This window comes from Passer domesticus, chromosome 4 (assembly GCF_036417665.1).
Source record: "Passer domesticus isolate bPasDom1 chromosome 4, bPasDom1.hap1, whole genome shotgun sequence".
NCBI lineage: Eukaryota > Metazoa > Chordata > Aves > Passeriformes > Passeridae > Passer > Passer domesticus.
In genome coordinates, this window is record NC_087477.1 from 26,304,614 (window position 1) to 26,317,068 (window position 12,455).

The window sequence follows — 12,455 nt, forward strand, 5'->3', positions numbered from 1 at the left end:
GCCGGCGGGGCCCGGAGCCTGCCCGCCGTGGAGGGTGGGGAGCGGCGTTTGCTCGGGAAGAAGCGCTTTTCTGCATCGCTCGGGGGGCCGGCGGGGCGGGCTCGGCCGGCAGCGGGTTCGGGCTGTGGATCCCCCCCTCCCCCGCGGGCTCCCGGGAGGGAGGGAAGGCAGGGAGCGAGCTTCCGGGCACTGCTGGGCTCCCCCCCACGCGTGACAACCCGGAGTGCACCTGCGGGAAAGCAGGCTGGCGGGGGGGGACAGGGCTGCAAAGCGGTGGCTGCTCCCTGGGAGCTGCGGGGATGCTCCTCGCAGCGTAGGGTAAATTGGGAAATCAGCCTGCGTGGATGGTAACGCGCGGGGACGGGGGGACCCGCGCCCGGCTCCGCTCGGGTCCGTGGGCGGCCGTGCCGGGGCAGCGCCGGTGGCGGGGCTGCCCGCGACGCCGCGGTACCCTGGAGAAAATGGGGAAAACCCCAGCCCAGCCACGAAACTCAGGTCCCGTGGGTAGCCTTGTATCAGCGGGGTGGCTGGCAGACAGTGAAACTTCAAGGAAATTTGCTTTGCAAACACCGAGAATTAAGAAGTGGGTGGCCGCTTGAGCCACCAGTTTATTTTTTAAATTTTTTTTGTGAAAGTGGGCTTACTTCAGATTTCCCTGTATCTAGGTGACCTTTTGGTTGCAGGGATACCAGGTACCATTTGATTTTTTATTTGGCTGTTGCTGCGAGACTAGTTTCATGCCTAATTGATCGGAGATTTGTGCTGCCGAGGGCTGTGTTTGTTGATACGTTTGGGGTGAAATATACAACTCGCGGTAGTTCTTCGGAGAGGGAGTCTGGATAAGCTGCTGTGCACACAGTGTCTCTTGCTTGGTAAAGTGTCACATAGAGATGATCTTGGTTCCAGTATGTAACACTGCTGAGCTTTAGTTGTGGGCGTTGGTGGATGTTTTAGCCCCCAGTCAGGTTTGTTTAGTGAAAGTTAGTAAAAAGGCATGCGTGTGCTGTAGGTAGGGTGTGGATTCCGTGGATAGATGTGCTAGTCAAGTTGTAATAAGTTCTGTCTAAAAGAGCAAAACCAAACCCTAATGGTAGCAGTAACCCCTGAGATTGTTAATTTGGTTCTGGTATCCACCGAGGCACTTTAGAGGTGACAGAAACCATCACTCCCAAAAAATCTGTTGGCTGCTGCATTCCTCCCTAATTTATAGCTCTTGTTTTAAACTGAACTTGTATTAGGCCACAAATAATTTCTGCTGCTTTTTGATCCTCTTGGATGTATTTACCAGCCTTTGCAAATGCAGGATCAGGGCATTTTCTACCTTCTTTTCCTTTGTGTGACTCAGGTTTTTATTTGCTGAAGTTTCAGAGTATGCTCTGCTATTGATTATATACGAAGTTTGAATTTTACTGCTGTGGAAGAAGTTGCTACAAAGCTCAAACACTGTTGTAATGTTAGGCCTGTAACAGAGATTTCTGCTGTTGGTTCTGCTGGTGGTTCTGAGAGTTAATTTTAACTTGCAACCTAATTTTAAGCCTTAACTAAGTTTCCTGGTTTTCAGAAATGCGGGTCACTCACAGCTGCAATTGATTTCTCTAGGATTTAGGCTTGCTCAGCACTTAAATCAGGGGTAGGTGATTATCTGGGAGTGACTTTATGTGGAATTAGGCACTTCTGTCTGAAAATTTTAGACTATAGGAATGTGATTTAATATACATGATGATGTGAGACACATAATTCTAGGTTCTAATAAAATTTGTGCTTGAGGGAAATGTAAGCATTGGTCTATAGTTCCAATTAAGTAAGGGAAAAGAAGTATTCAAGTCATTCAGTTTAAGGTTTTTCGTTTTGTTTTTATTATTTTGCTCAAAATAGCTTACTTAAGTAGCGTTAAGTAAGGTGGTTGAACACTAAATTAAATGTTGGAAAATAAATACATTCTGAAAGGAAAAAAATATTTGCATAATATTGATATTGTAACTGTTGGCACTTGAGTTTCTGCAGTTCTAATGATACTATGAGCCAAATCCTTAAAAAATAAGAAATTGTTGTTACTTATATGTGGTTTTCGGATTATTAGAGACTGGGTCATACATTTTGCTCCTTACCTTGAGAAAGTGCCATGTGGAATAGGGGGGGGTTTTTTAGGGTCCATTTTAGAACAAGGTTTACATTTCTTTATATATTCCTCTTGCTGGCTGCTATGAAAGTTTGCAGAATTGTCAGAGTTATGGATCCATTTAATAGCCATGCATTCCCACCTAGTCTGAACCCCTTCCTCTGTGGCAGAAATGTTTCCTACTGGTCTGCTGTCCTACTTCTCTCCCCACACCTTCATGTCTCCTTGGGAGGTTGTACCAGAAGTTTGTTTAGCTGGGAAGGGGCAAGTCAGCTCCCAGCCCCCAGAGCCACTGGCTCCTTCTAGAATATTCTGTGTTACGCTGAATCGTGAGGATGATGAGGAGAGATTCCCTAAAACAGCAGTCTCCCTTGCTTTATTGTACCTGTAACATGGCAGTGGAAGGTCCTTCGAGGAGCAGAGCTGTAATGAGGAATTTCCGCAGGGTTTTCATCCTGCCTGCCACCAGCATGTCCTTTCAGGACTCTCTGGATCCCCTCCTTCCTTACTCCCCTTTCCCTTTTTTAGGTGAGGGACAGCCCCTGGTACAGCTGGCACTGACCATGGGGCTGTGGCCAGCGAGGGTGGGTGGTTGTGCTGACATTGCCAAGCCGTTCCTTTGGGGTAGGGCTGGGAGCAATAATTTGGCTGTTTCCAAACTGCTGATCTGTTTTCTCCCTGAACCCATAGGGCTGTCATATCCATGAGACTTTTCCCTCGGTTTGATTGAAATTGGACAAATGGTTGAGAGATGATGGATGGGGCAGGGAAATGGGATTGGCAGGCAGAGAGAGAGAGGAGGATAGACAGAGAAAGCGGATACGCCTTGTTTCCTTAGGAAATTAGGAAATTTCCTTAGGAAGTCACACTGTCCTGTCATTAATTTTACTTTTTTATATATGTCTTTGCTAGTTATGGAGACAAAAGGATACCACAGCTACCCAGAAGGCTTAGATATGGAGAGACGGTGGGGTCAAGTTTCTCAGTCTGTGGAGTATTCTTCCATAGGTGCTGGAGAGCAGCCTGATGACAGTAACTACATGGAGATTGTAAACGTCAGCTGCGCCGCCGGCACTTTCGCAAACAGCAGCACTCAAGGAAACGGCAAAGAAAAACCTGAGCTACTCTCCTGCCTGCAGCAAGACAACAGCCAGCCTGGTCTCCTGCGCTCTGACATCAAAACCGAAACAGAGTCCAAGGAGCTGTCGGCAACGGTGGCCGAATCCATGGGTTTATATATGGATTCGATACGAGACGCCGATTACCACTACGATCAGCAGAACCAGGGGAGCCCAGGAAAGATCTACCAGAACGTGGAGCAGCTGGTGAAGCTCTACAAGGAGAACGGCCATTGCTCGTCTCCCCTCCACAGCGCCAGCAGGCCCTTGAGGTCTTTGATGTCGGACTCTGGGAGCGCTGTGAACGGCGGTGCCATGCACACGATTGTCAAAAGCCCCATCATGTGTCAAGAGAAAAGCCCCTCAGGCTGCAGCCCTCAGACCATGGCCTCTTCAGTATGTAGTCCTGCGGGAGTGAACTCCATGTCCTCAACTACCGCTAGCTTTGGGAACTTTGCCATGCACAGCCCCATGGGGCAGGGCACCCCTCTGTCGCGCTCGCCCAACGTTGAGAGCCGGGGCTCCATGTTGCACAGCCCCGCGCACGTTAGCAACGTCGGCTCTCCGCTTTCCAGCCCTATCAGTAGCATGAAGTCGCCGATCTCCAGTCCTCCCAGCCACTGCAGCGTGAAATCTCCCGTCTCGAGTCCCAACAATATCACTATGCGATCTTCTGTGTCCAGTCCTGCAAACCTGAACTCCAGGAGCTCCATTGCCAGCCCTTCCAATGCCAATAACAGGTCCACGCGTTCTAGTCCGGCGGTTAGCACTGTGGGATCATCCATCTGTAGCCCCGTAAACAGCTCCGTAGGGTTCCCGCCTTCCGGCACGCCAGTGGGGCCTAGCAGAAGCCAAGATACCGTTCCTAGTCCAGAAACAAAAGACAAGGGTGCTCAAGAACTCACGTTTCCCAAGATGGAGGAAATGGAGAACGCCATCTCCAACAACAGCCAGATGAACCTTGTTCAGTTCATAAAGCCCGAGCCAGACGGGTCCTTTGGCAGCGCCTGCATCGGTGACAGCAGCAGCAGCAAAATAAACTCAGATTCCCCCTTTTCAGTACCAGTGAAGCAAGAGTCGGCCAAACATCCTTGTTCTGGTGCCTCCTTTAAAGGGAATCAAACAGTAAATCCTTTCCCATTTACAGATGGCTCGTATTTTTCTTTTATGGATGACAAAGACTATTACTCTCTTTCTGGGATTTTAGGACCACCTGTTTCTTCATTTGATGGAAATTGTGAAGGCAGCGGTTTTCCAAATCCAGGCCTACGTGTGGGGATTAAGCAGGAGCCTGATGATGGCAGCTATTACCAAGAGAACAGTATACCATCCTCTGCCATTGTGGGTGTAAATTCAGGTGGACAGTCATTTCACTACAGGATCGGTGCCCAGGGCACAATATCCTTGTCGCGGCCGGTTGCTCGAGAGCAGACATTTCAGCACTTGAGCTCCTTCCCTGCTGTCAGCACGCTCGTGGAGACCTGGAAGTCGCATTCGGAGTTGGCATCCAGAAGAAGTGATGGGTATCCAGTTCTAGAGTACATTCCAGAAAATGTGTCCAGGTGAGCTGGCAAATTGCTACTCTTTTTTCCTTCTTCTTTTTTTTTTTTTGTCTCCTTATTTTTTTTCTTTTGTCCCCTGCATTAAACAAACAAGGCATGAATTAAAATGAGGACCAGGGTGGTATTTCTCAGTCTGATGCATAATTCTTTGTTTGAATTTCCATTATTACTAGATTTGTGGCTATCTTGCTGTGTTTTACTCCACCTTTAATGAAAGCAAAGTGCTGGCTTTAATATTTAAGAAGAACATATTGTATTCTGTTGTTATTAGGTTTGAAGGTATGGCTTTTGTATGTTTATGAGCTCTTACTACTACAAATGTTGTTTTTCTATAATGAGAGCTTAGTAAAATTGCTCTCTTGTGTCCTATAATGGTTATTTTTTTCTTAGCTAGTGCTTGAATGTGTGGTACCTCAGATGAAATGTTGAGATGAGGATAAGAAAATGGTAGTGTCAGGAATCTGTTTTGTGAAGAAGCGTGGTGCTGTGTTTGCACTGGACTTGAACTGGTTAAGTTTAAAAAACAACGTTACAAGCCTGTGGCAACATATTATTTCTGTATTTTAACTGTAGGAACATTTGGTTTATATATATAGAAAAATGCCTCCAGAAGGAGGAGAGCTGTTAAAACTTGATGCATTTGAAAGGGAGAAATGGATAAACTGATCCCCTCACTTCTGGTGGAAGAGAAATGAGCAAGTGTCATCTGAATTTGGCTTTCTTGGCTGATCTGTGGCAGCATGTCCTTCTTCAAGCAGGTGTCCTTGTATCACGTGAGGGATGCTTACTTTCCTAAACCATCTAGTTGCAGAGTCAACAGAACATGTTCTGAAGCGTCTCTGACAGCATGACTGAGTTCAGATGGTTGCACAGCATACCCATGTACCCAGCAGCCTGACCAAAGGCTTGTGCCAAAGCTCAAATAGCCAGTGACAGTTTGGCATTTACCTTTCTCAAGTGGTTTTTCTTGCTCATCACGAGCTATGCAGCTGCCCTCAGTGAATGAAGCATCTGCCTTATTCTTGGAGTGGGGTTAGGAGGATGCGTGGTGTTTTCCATATTTGTATGATACTACAGATTTCTGAAAATAGTGTTGCAGTGAAAAACATAATATCTAAAATACTGGTGGTTTTCAGGGAGGGAAATTGGCCTATCTACCTATAAGGAGAAAAAAACCAAAACCATCCTGTCTTCATTTTATTGTCAGTTAGGTTTAACACTACTACAATCTGTCTATCATTTTGTAGGCCATACTTCACTTTTTCTTTGGCCATTTCTGATAGGTCTCGAAAAATAATGTACTTTTTAATATACTCAGTTTGAAAGGGCTGTATCATGCTGAACTTTGCATGTAGCTGGATATTTGTTACCATCCAGTCTTGGCCTAAATGTACTTTCTTGGATTAAAGAAGATGGAGTCACTGTTTTCTAGTTATTTTACCTGATCAAATTTTCATAAATTACATTATTTATATAGTGAGAAAAGTTCACCAGAAGACTGATGGAATGCCTGAATACAAAGACCCAATATTTTACTGTCTTTGTGGTTGAGCACTGTTGCTTAGACAGGTAGCTCCTGCCAGCTGTGAGAACTCTTGTGTGACTGAATGCTTGCACTGAGTCAAGGCTGTCATCCATTGCAGGGACAATAAACAAGGAAATAATGCAGGAAGGAGCAAGGTTGTCATCAGTAGTTGTGTTTGGAGTGACAGTTTCTTAAAGGGTTTTTAAAGGAGTCTTCTGATCTGACATAGTCCATGGTAGCTCTAGATCAGTAAATGTAATCAGGTTTGATGATGGCACAGGCTGGGCGCACTTTCCTGTCTTTGTTCTCCAAGCTGGTATCTCTGTAGGATTTGCAGGTGAGTGTAGCTGCCATTCTGCAGGATTGGAATCCTGAAATGTTCAGTGCTCAGAGCTGTTACGTGTGGAATTCTGCTCAGGTGATGCAGATCTGCAGGGTTGCGACACTCCAGGCATCCTGATGTGTACTCCAGATTAGGACATGTGTCATCATTTCAAATCTCAGAACCCAACCCCATTATTTAACTAAATGTTGCTCTTAATCTGGCTGGTGATGGCTCTGTGCCAACAGTGCAGCCAGGGACCTGTGCAAAGCCCTTAAAATTTTGAAGGTAAATTCATGTAGAGATCTTTTTGGCAGTGCAGATTTGAGTGCAGAGATGCCTGCTGAGATATTTGTCTGCTATTGAGACAAGTCATAAAGACTCCATGTAAGATGTTGCACATGTAAAATCTCATAAGATGTCACACTTGTAAAAGCTCAGCCTTGCTATTGAACCTCAGACTGATCTTTATTTTTCTCTTAGTTTCTGTGCTGTATTGCAACTAGAACAGAGGAAATCGTGCTCAAATTATTTGGTGCTCTGAGGTGTTGTAATAAAACACACATAGCTTAAAACCCTGCCAGACCCAACATCCCAAGCAAGGTTGGTTTCAGCTGTCCCATATCCATGTGGCATGGGGATTGCAAAATACCTCTTCCTTCGTGTCATCAGAACAGCAGCATCACACCTTTGTCCTCTAGATCTAAACCAGATCCTCGCTATTTCCAGTCAGTTTTTTTTTCCTGATGTGTCAGTCATATCAGGCATCACACATTTTGCAGACTTTTACAGCATGTGATTAACCCTTCAAAGTTTGAAATATTTTTAAGTTTCTGAGGTTCTAAGTCTTGGGGTGTTTTTTGGTTTTTTTTTTTTTTTTTTTTTTTTTTTTTTTTTTTTTTTTTGGCTTGCAATATAAATGGCTGCAAGCAAAGAATAAAGTGAAGGGAAAAAATAGGCTATATGGTTCTCTAAAGCCAGTAGATGACCAGCACGGAATATCTCTTGTTTTAGCAGCATTATTTTCTGAACCCTGATCTCATACCCTTTCTGAATTGCCTCAGACTTGCAGCTTACATGGTGAAAAGCAGTGGATGGCCAAAAGAAGATGACTTTGAACTTTTCATATTTATAATGAATCTTAAGAATATTGCTGTTAAAAAAAATCATATTAGAGTGTTCCCTTTCTGGAATCAGCTAGTAACCATAGTTGAGGCATTTAGAATGCCTTGCTACCTTGTTGACTGTGCCAATCACCCACTGCCAACTAGAACATTTCTCTTTTTCTCCTTCAGTTACTTTTATTAGATGTGCCCAGTTATGGTTCTTTTTAAGTTAGTTGATAGTAACTTTTTTATAACACTGCAGCTTGTGGTGTTTGGGGAATGAGAGCCTCTTAAGGAAAAGCAAATTGCCTTATTCCCTTTTAAATGCTTTTTCTTCTGCTAATATGCATGCAGAACATGTCTTTGTTTTTGAAAGATTTTACATTTGTAATTTTTAATAAAGGGTGAATCATACTTGTCTGGCTGTGTGTATAGATTACTCCCTCCACAAATGGCATTTCTAAGAAATACTGGTTTCTAAACTAAATAATAGCAAAGTGGGCTTGAAAAAGAAGGTATGTGCAATTGTGTGATGTCATTGATGAAAACCTACACAAAGAATCCAGATGAGGTTTCACTATAAGGTGATCACTGCATCTCTGAATTGGGGTGCTAGCCTAAGCCCCATGATCATGCCAATTACGTGATTTTCAAAATGGCCTACGAAAATGTCATGGTTGGTTAAAACAGCAGTAAAAACTGAGGAAGATGACCTTTCTGCTGCATTAGCTCTTACCTAAAGCTTCTTGTGCAAATGTGCCTTTCCCCTCTAATTTCCATATTAACTCATGTATGTACACACATGTACTTGGTTTTCTCAGTGCTTGTGGTGGAAACAGAGGGCTGATACTCCCTCCTACTGTCATTCCTTCCTGGCAATTCCACTGGCGTAATCCAGTGCGGGAGGAATCCACAAAGTTTGATGTGCTATTCAGAAAGTTTAGTGTTTTAATATGAATGCATATGTTTATCTGTAATAGTGTTTCAGTATATTTTTGATCAGACATTGATAGTATTTTAGGGATTACTTATACCTATCTGTTCCTGAGCCATTCCCATGTGTCAGTATTTATTTCTTAGACCCTACTTGAAAAAGCCCCCTGAAAAAGCCATCCCACCCAACCCAAAACCAGAACACAACCCAACAACAGGATCCTGGTTTACCTGTAGCCTTTACTGGCTTGAATTGATTCTGGCTAAAATCTGATTTCAGGCTATTGCAAGTATTTTTGTAAATAAACTTTTATGTTAAATATTATCTAGAATAGTCACTTATCAGAATTATACCTGCCAGAAAGATAAAGGTCTGGTAAATATTATTTTTAGAATTTATGAATGGCCTTGACCTCTGTTTGCTGACGGACTTTATGAGAAAAGGACTGTGCTGTTAAAATATTCTCCATGCTTGGCAGGACTGTATTCCCTTTTATCTTCCCAAAAATTGACTGTGCAAAACTTTTTCAGAAATTATTCTCTAATACCATGGATCATAGACGCAAATCTATATTTTTCCTTTATTTCAGTTTGAGAAGGTATACTTGTTTTTGTAGGTTCTTGTATAATTTTATGTCTTTCTTTAATGCAGCTTTGGGTACAGTCTTGACATAGCTGAGACCTCTGTATATTCTTTATTTCTCACTAAAGAAATTAGAAGTCTTTATTAATATGTCAGCCCAGGAGGTTGAAAGGTTCCCTTGGGCATACCAGCATGCACTGAACAGTTTTTTACTTTCTACAGCTTTCTTTGTTGTTATTTTGGTGAGGGTGCTGGGTTTTTGTATTGCTCTTTATTGAGAACTTCAAAGTCTGTATAAAGTATTTTCCCTTAAAATATGAATGCAAATAATGCCTTATTTTCTCTTAAAATTATACATATCCATTGCCTCCTGTGCTGTGGCACAGGGAAGTCCACATTAACGGAAAATTGTGTTCCAGAGCTGGGTGGATCTTCCCCATCTGGGGAAATAAGAGCTCTGTTTTCAAGCTGGGTGTCAGGAACTAGGGCTTGGTTGTTTCTTTGTGCTGGGGTAAATAAAATGTATTTCCAAAACGTCTCAATTGCTCGTTGATACCACTAAACTTTACAGTACTTGGCTGTTGGAAATCACTTTGCCATGTTTAGTTCTGATAATAGCTAATAGTTGTTGCCTAGTTTTTGTATCACTTTTGGTGATACGGAATCTCACTGTGATAATCTTGTTTTGATGGTTTTCTGAAAAACAGGAAGGTGGGGTCACCTTCAATGCACAGATTTTATAACAAGCAGAAGAAGTTTTGATTGTGCGTTTTCCGACAGTATGGATCAGTCCATTTTCACGAGGTCTGGAAGACAGAAAATTATGAACTGTATAAAAAATGTTCTTGTCCTGTTTTATGAGATGTGTGTGGCAGCAAGGCAGGCAAGCACAGGGATTGCTGCAGCAGATTCAGTGCTCGTGCAGTACTCGTGTTGTCTGCAGAGGGAGTAAATTGTTAAGTTGTGGTTCAATAACCTGGCCTTACTCAACCAGCACTTAACATTAATGGAGCTACAACCTGCTGTGGAGTGCTCTGCCTGGCTGAATCAGATTGCCAGGTACTTATTGGTGCTTTGCTGATCCCAGGCTGGAGCAGTGGCTGCTGTTGGGTGTCCCTTGTCGCCTGAGCAATCTATTACTTGCAAAAATACTCTGTTGGGCCAAGCCTTGTCTGCTCTGATTCTGGCTTCTTTTGTGTGAGAGCCAGATTGGGATCCTGATCCAGCCCACTCTGAAGCTCCAAAGAACCAACAGGACAGTGAAACTTGTTGAGCAGTGTGATGTGACATGGACATGAGACCAAACTGTAGGGATGGAAAGGGAATGGAGCCTGTGAAATATCCCAAGTACGCCTTTCTGCTGCAAGATAATGTATTGTCGAGCCATAATGCCAACGCTGGTATTCTCAGGGCGTAGTTTTAAGGTGTTTTCTCTTTTTCAATTGTATGTATCGAGTCTTTGAACAGAGATGTAGGAGATGGAGTTAGTAATGGACTTGTTTTGACCAAAACTTCTTGGAGAACAGTGGAGTCCTGTGATTTGAGATTTAAGATCTCAGAGGTCAGAAAATACCACAGTTAAGGATGAATATAGAACCATAACTTGTTCTCTGGCAAATGTGTCTTAAAATATGGCTGTCTAAGAGTGATAAAAATGGTCCAACAAGGAAACTAAAAAGAGTGTGTGAAAAACAGGTATTAAATCCATCTAAGTTTAGTACTTTTATCAGTTTTCACATGCAGCTGGTTGCTACACAGTGCCTGGTGCTCAGCACATGAATTACTTTGGTTGCAGTCTCCTCTGAGTGAGAGATCTGTGGAGAGGAAGAAAAAAGCAGCAGTATTTCCATTGGGTGCAGTGGACCAGGTTCTCGCAGTGTTATTGGGCACGTCTGACTGCACCCTAAATAGACCATGGCGTGATTTGACTGCTCGCCGCCCTACTTGTGTAACCCGCAGCAGAAGGTCACCGTCTGGTGGGCTCCCCGACAGCCCTCTCCTGCTGGAGCCTCCTCGGCTTTGCTGCTGAGGAGTCAGGCTGACCTTGGAGGAAGGCACACTTTTTTGGCTTGGGCTGCAGGGGAAGGGCTCGCAGGGTGGGAAGTGCCTGTTCATCCATGGCAGCAGTTCCTGGCGTAGCCTGCTCGGGTACCACTGCCGGCAAGAGGAGCAGCAGCATCTCCCCTCTCTGCGGGGCTGCCTGGCAGGAGGCACTCCCTCCTCAGACTTGGGGACAGGATTTCTGTGCATCCATGTCTTTCCCTTCAGGGACCCCGGGATTTTACAAAAGCCTTGAGGGCTGGTTTGCTTTCAGGGCAAAATTTTCAAATAAATGGTCTCTTTAAATGGGAGATTCTCTGGCCTTCTTTGGAGGTTTTTTTTTTTGTTTGTTTGTTTGTTTTTGTTTTGTTTTGCCCTGAGGTTTATTAATGTGGTTTATCAGAGCTTAACAGTGTGTTTTCTGAAAGGAGGTGATCTGGGGGGGTTCTCTTTCTCTATTTTGCTGAAAACAGTGCTGAAAGATTTAAAACAACTCCCCCCCCTTAATCCCATACCAATCTCCTGAAACCCTCTCCCAAAACAAAAAGTGCAGAAAACCAAATCCATGCTGTTCATTCTGGATTCTTCAAAGTATAAGTAACACTGTTTGTATCTGTTTAATATGTGAATAAGTATTTTTGCAAGATACCATTTCTTTACTGAGTTATGTTATAGCAGAAGTTCCCACACTGTTGGTAGATCACAAAATAACTTGTATTTTATTTTTTTTAATCTTAAACAGTGTATTAAGCACCTCAGATTACATCAAAGTTTGTTGTTAACTGGTTGCTAAATTACATTTCTCCAAATCTGTGATCTCTAAGCTGCATATTGGCTTCACGAGCAAACTGGTAGCTTAAATTTCATATTTGGAGGTAGGGTTACTTGGAGTTAATATGTAATGTTATTTTTTGAAAATGAGAAAAAAAAAAGTAAATTTTGGTTAGAACCTCTGAGCAGAAACAAAATCCAGTATTTGTGGAAAATACATTAAATGGCTTATAGGAATTTGTATACTCCTTCTAAGATGCATGGGTATGCTGCTGATTGTGCTTAGTGATAATAATAGATCAAAGAGTTACAGCCCTGAGGTTAAAAAGCAAATTTCAGACTAATTGCTGAATGTTTCTGACAATTTTTATATCAC

At 43.3% G+C, this 12,455-nt stretch overlaps 1 protein-coding gene across 2 annotated transcripts in view; it reads left to right on the top strand.

Annotated features, from left to right (window-relative positions):
• The window catches only part of NR3C2 (nuclear receptor subfamily 3 group C member 2), a 189,184-nt gene that overhangs the window by 1,834 nt on the left and 174,895 nt on the right, over nt 1–12,455 (top strand). The window contains exon 2 of one of the 2 annotated variants that reach the window (XM_064416687.1): nt 3,032–4,799. In XM_064416687.1, coding sequence (XP_064272757.1) covers nt 3,034–4,799 — 1,766 coding nt within the window. In that variant the 5' untranslated portion in view covers nt 3,032–3,033. Of the gene's footprint in view, nt 1–3,016; nt 4,800–12,455 lie in introns of those variants that run through there. The other variant, XM_064416685.1, reaches the window with a different exon arrangement.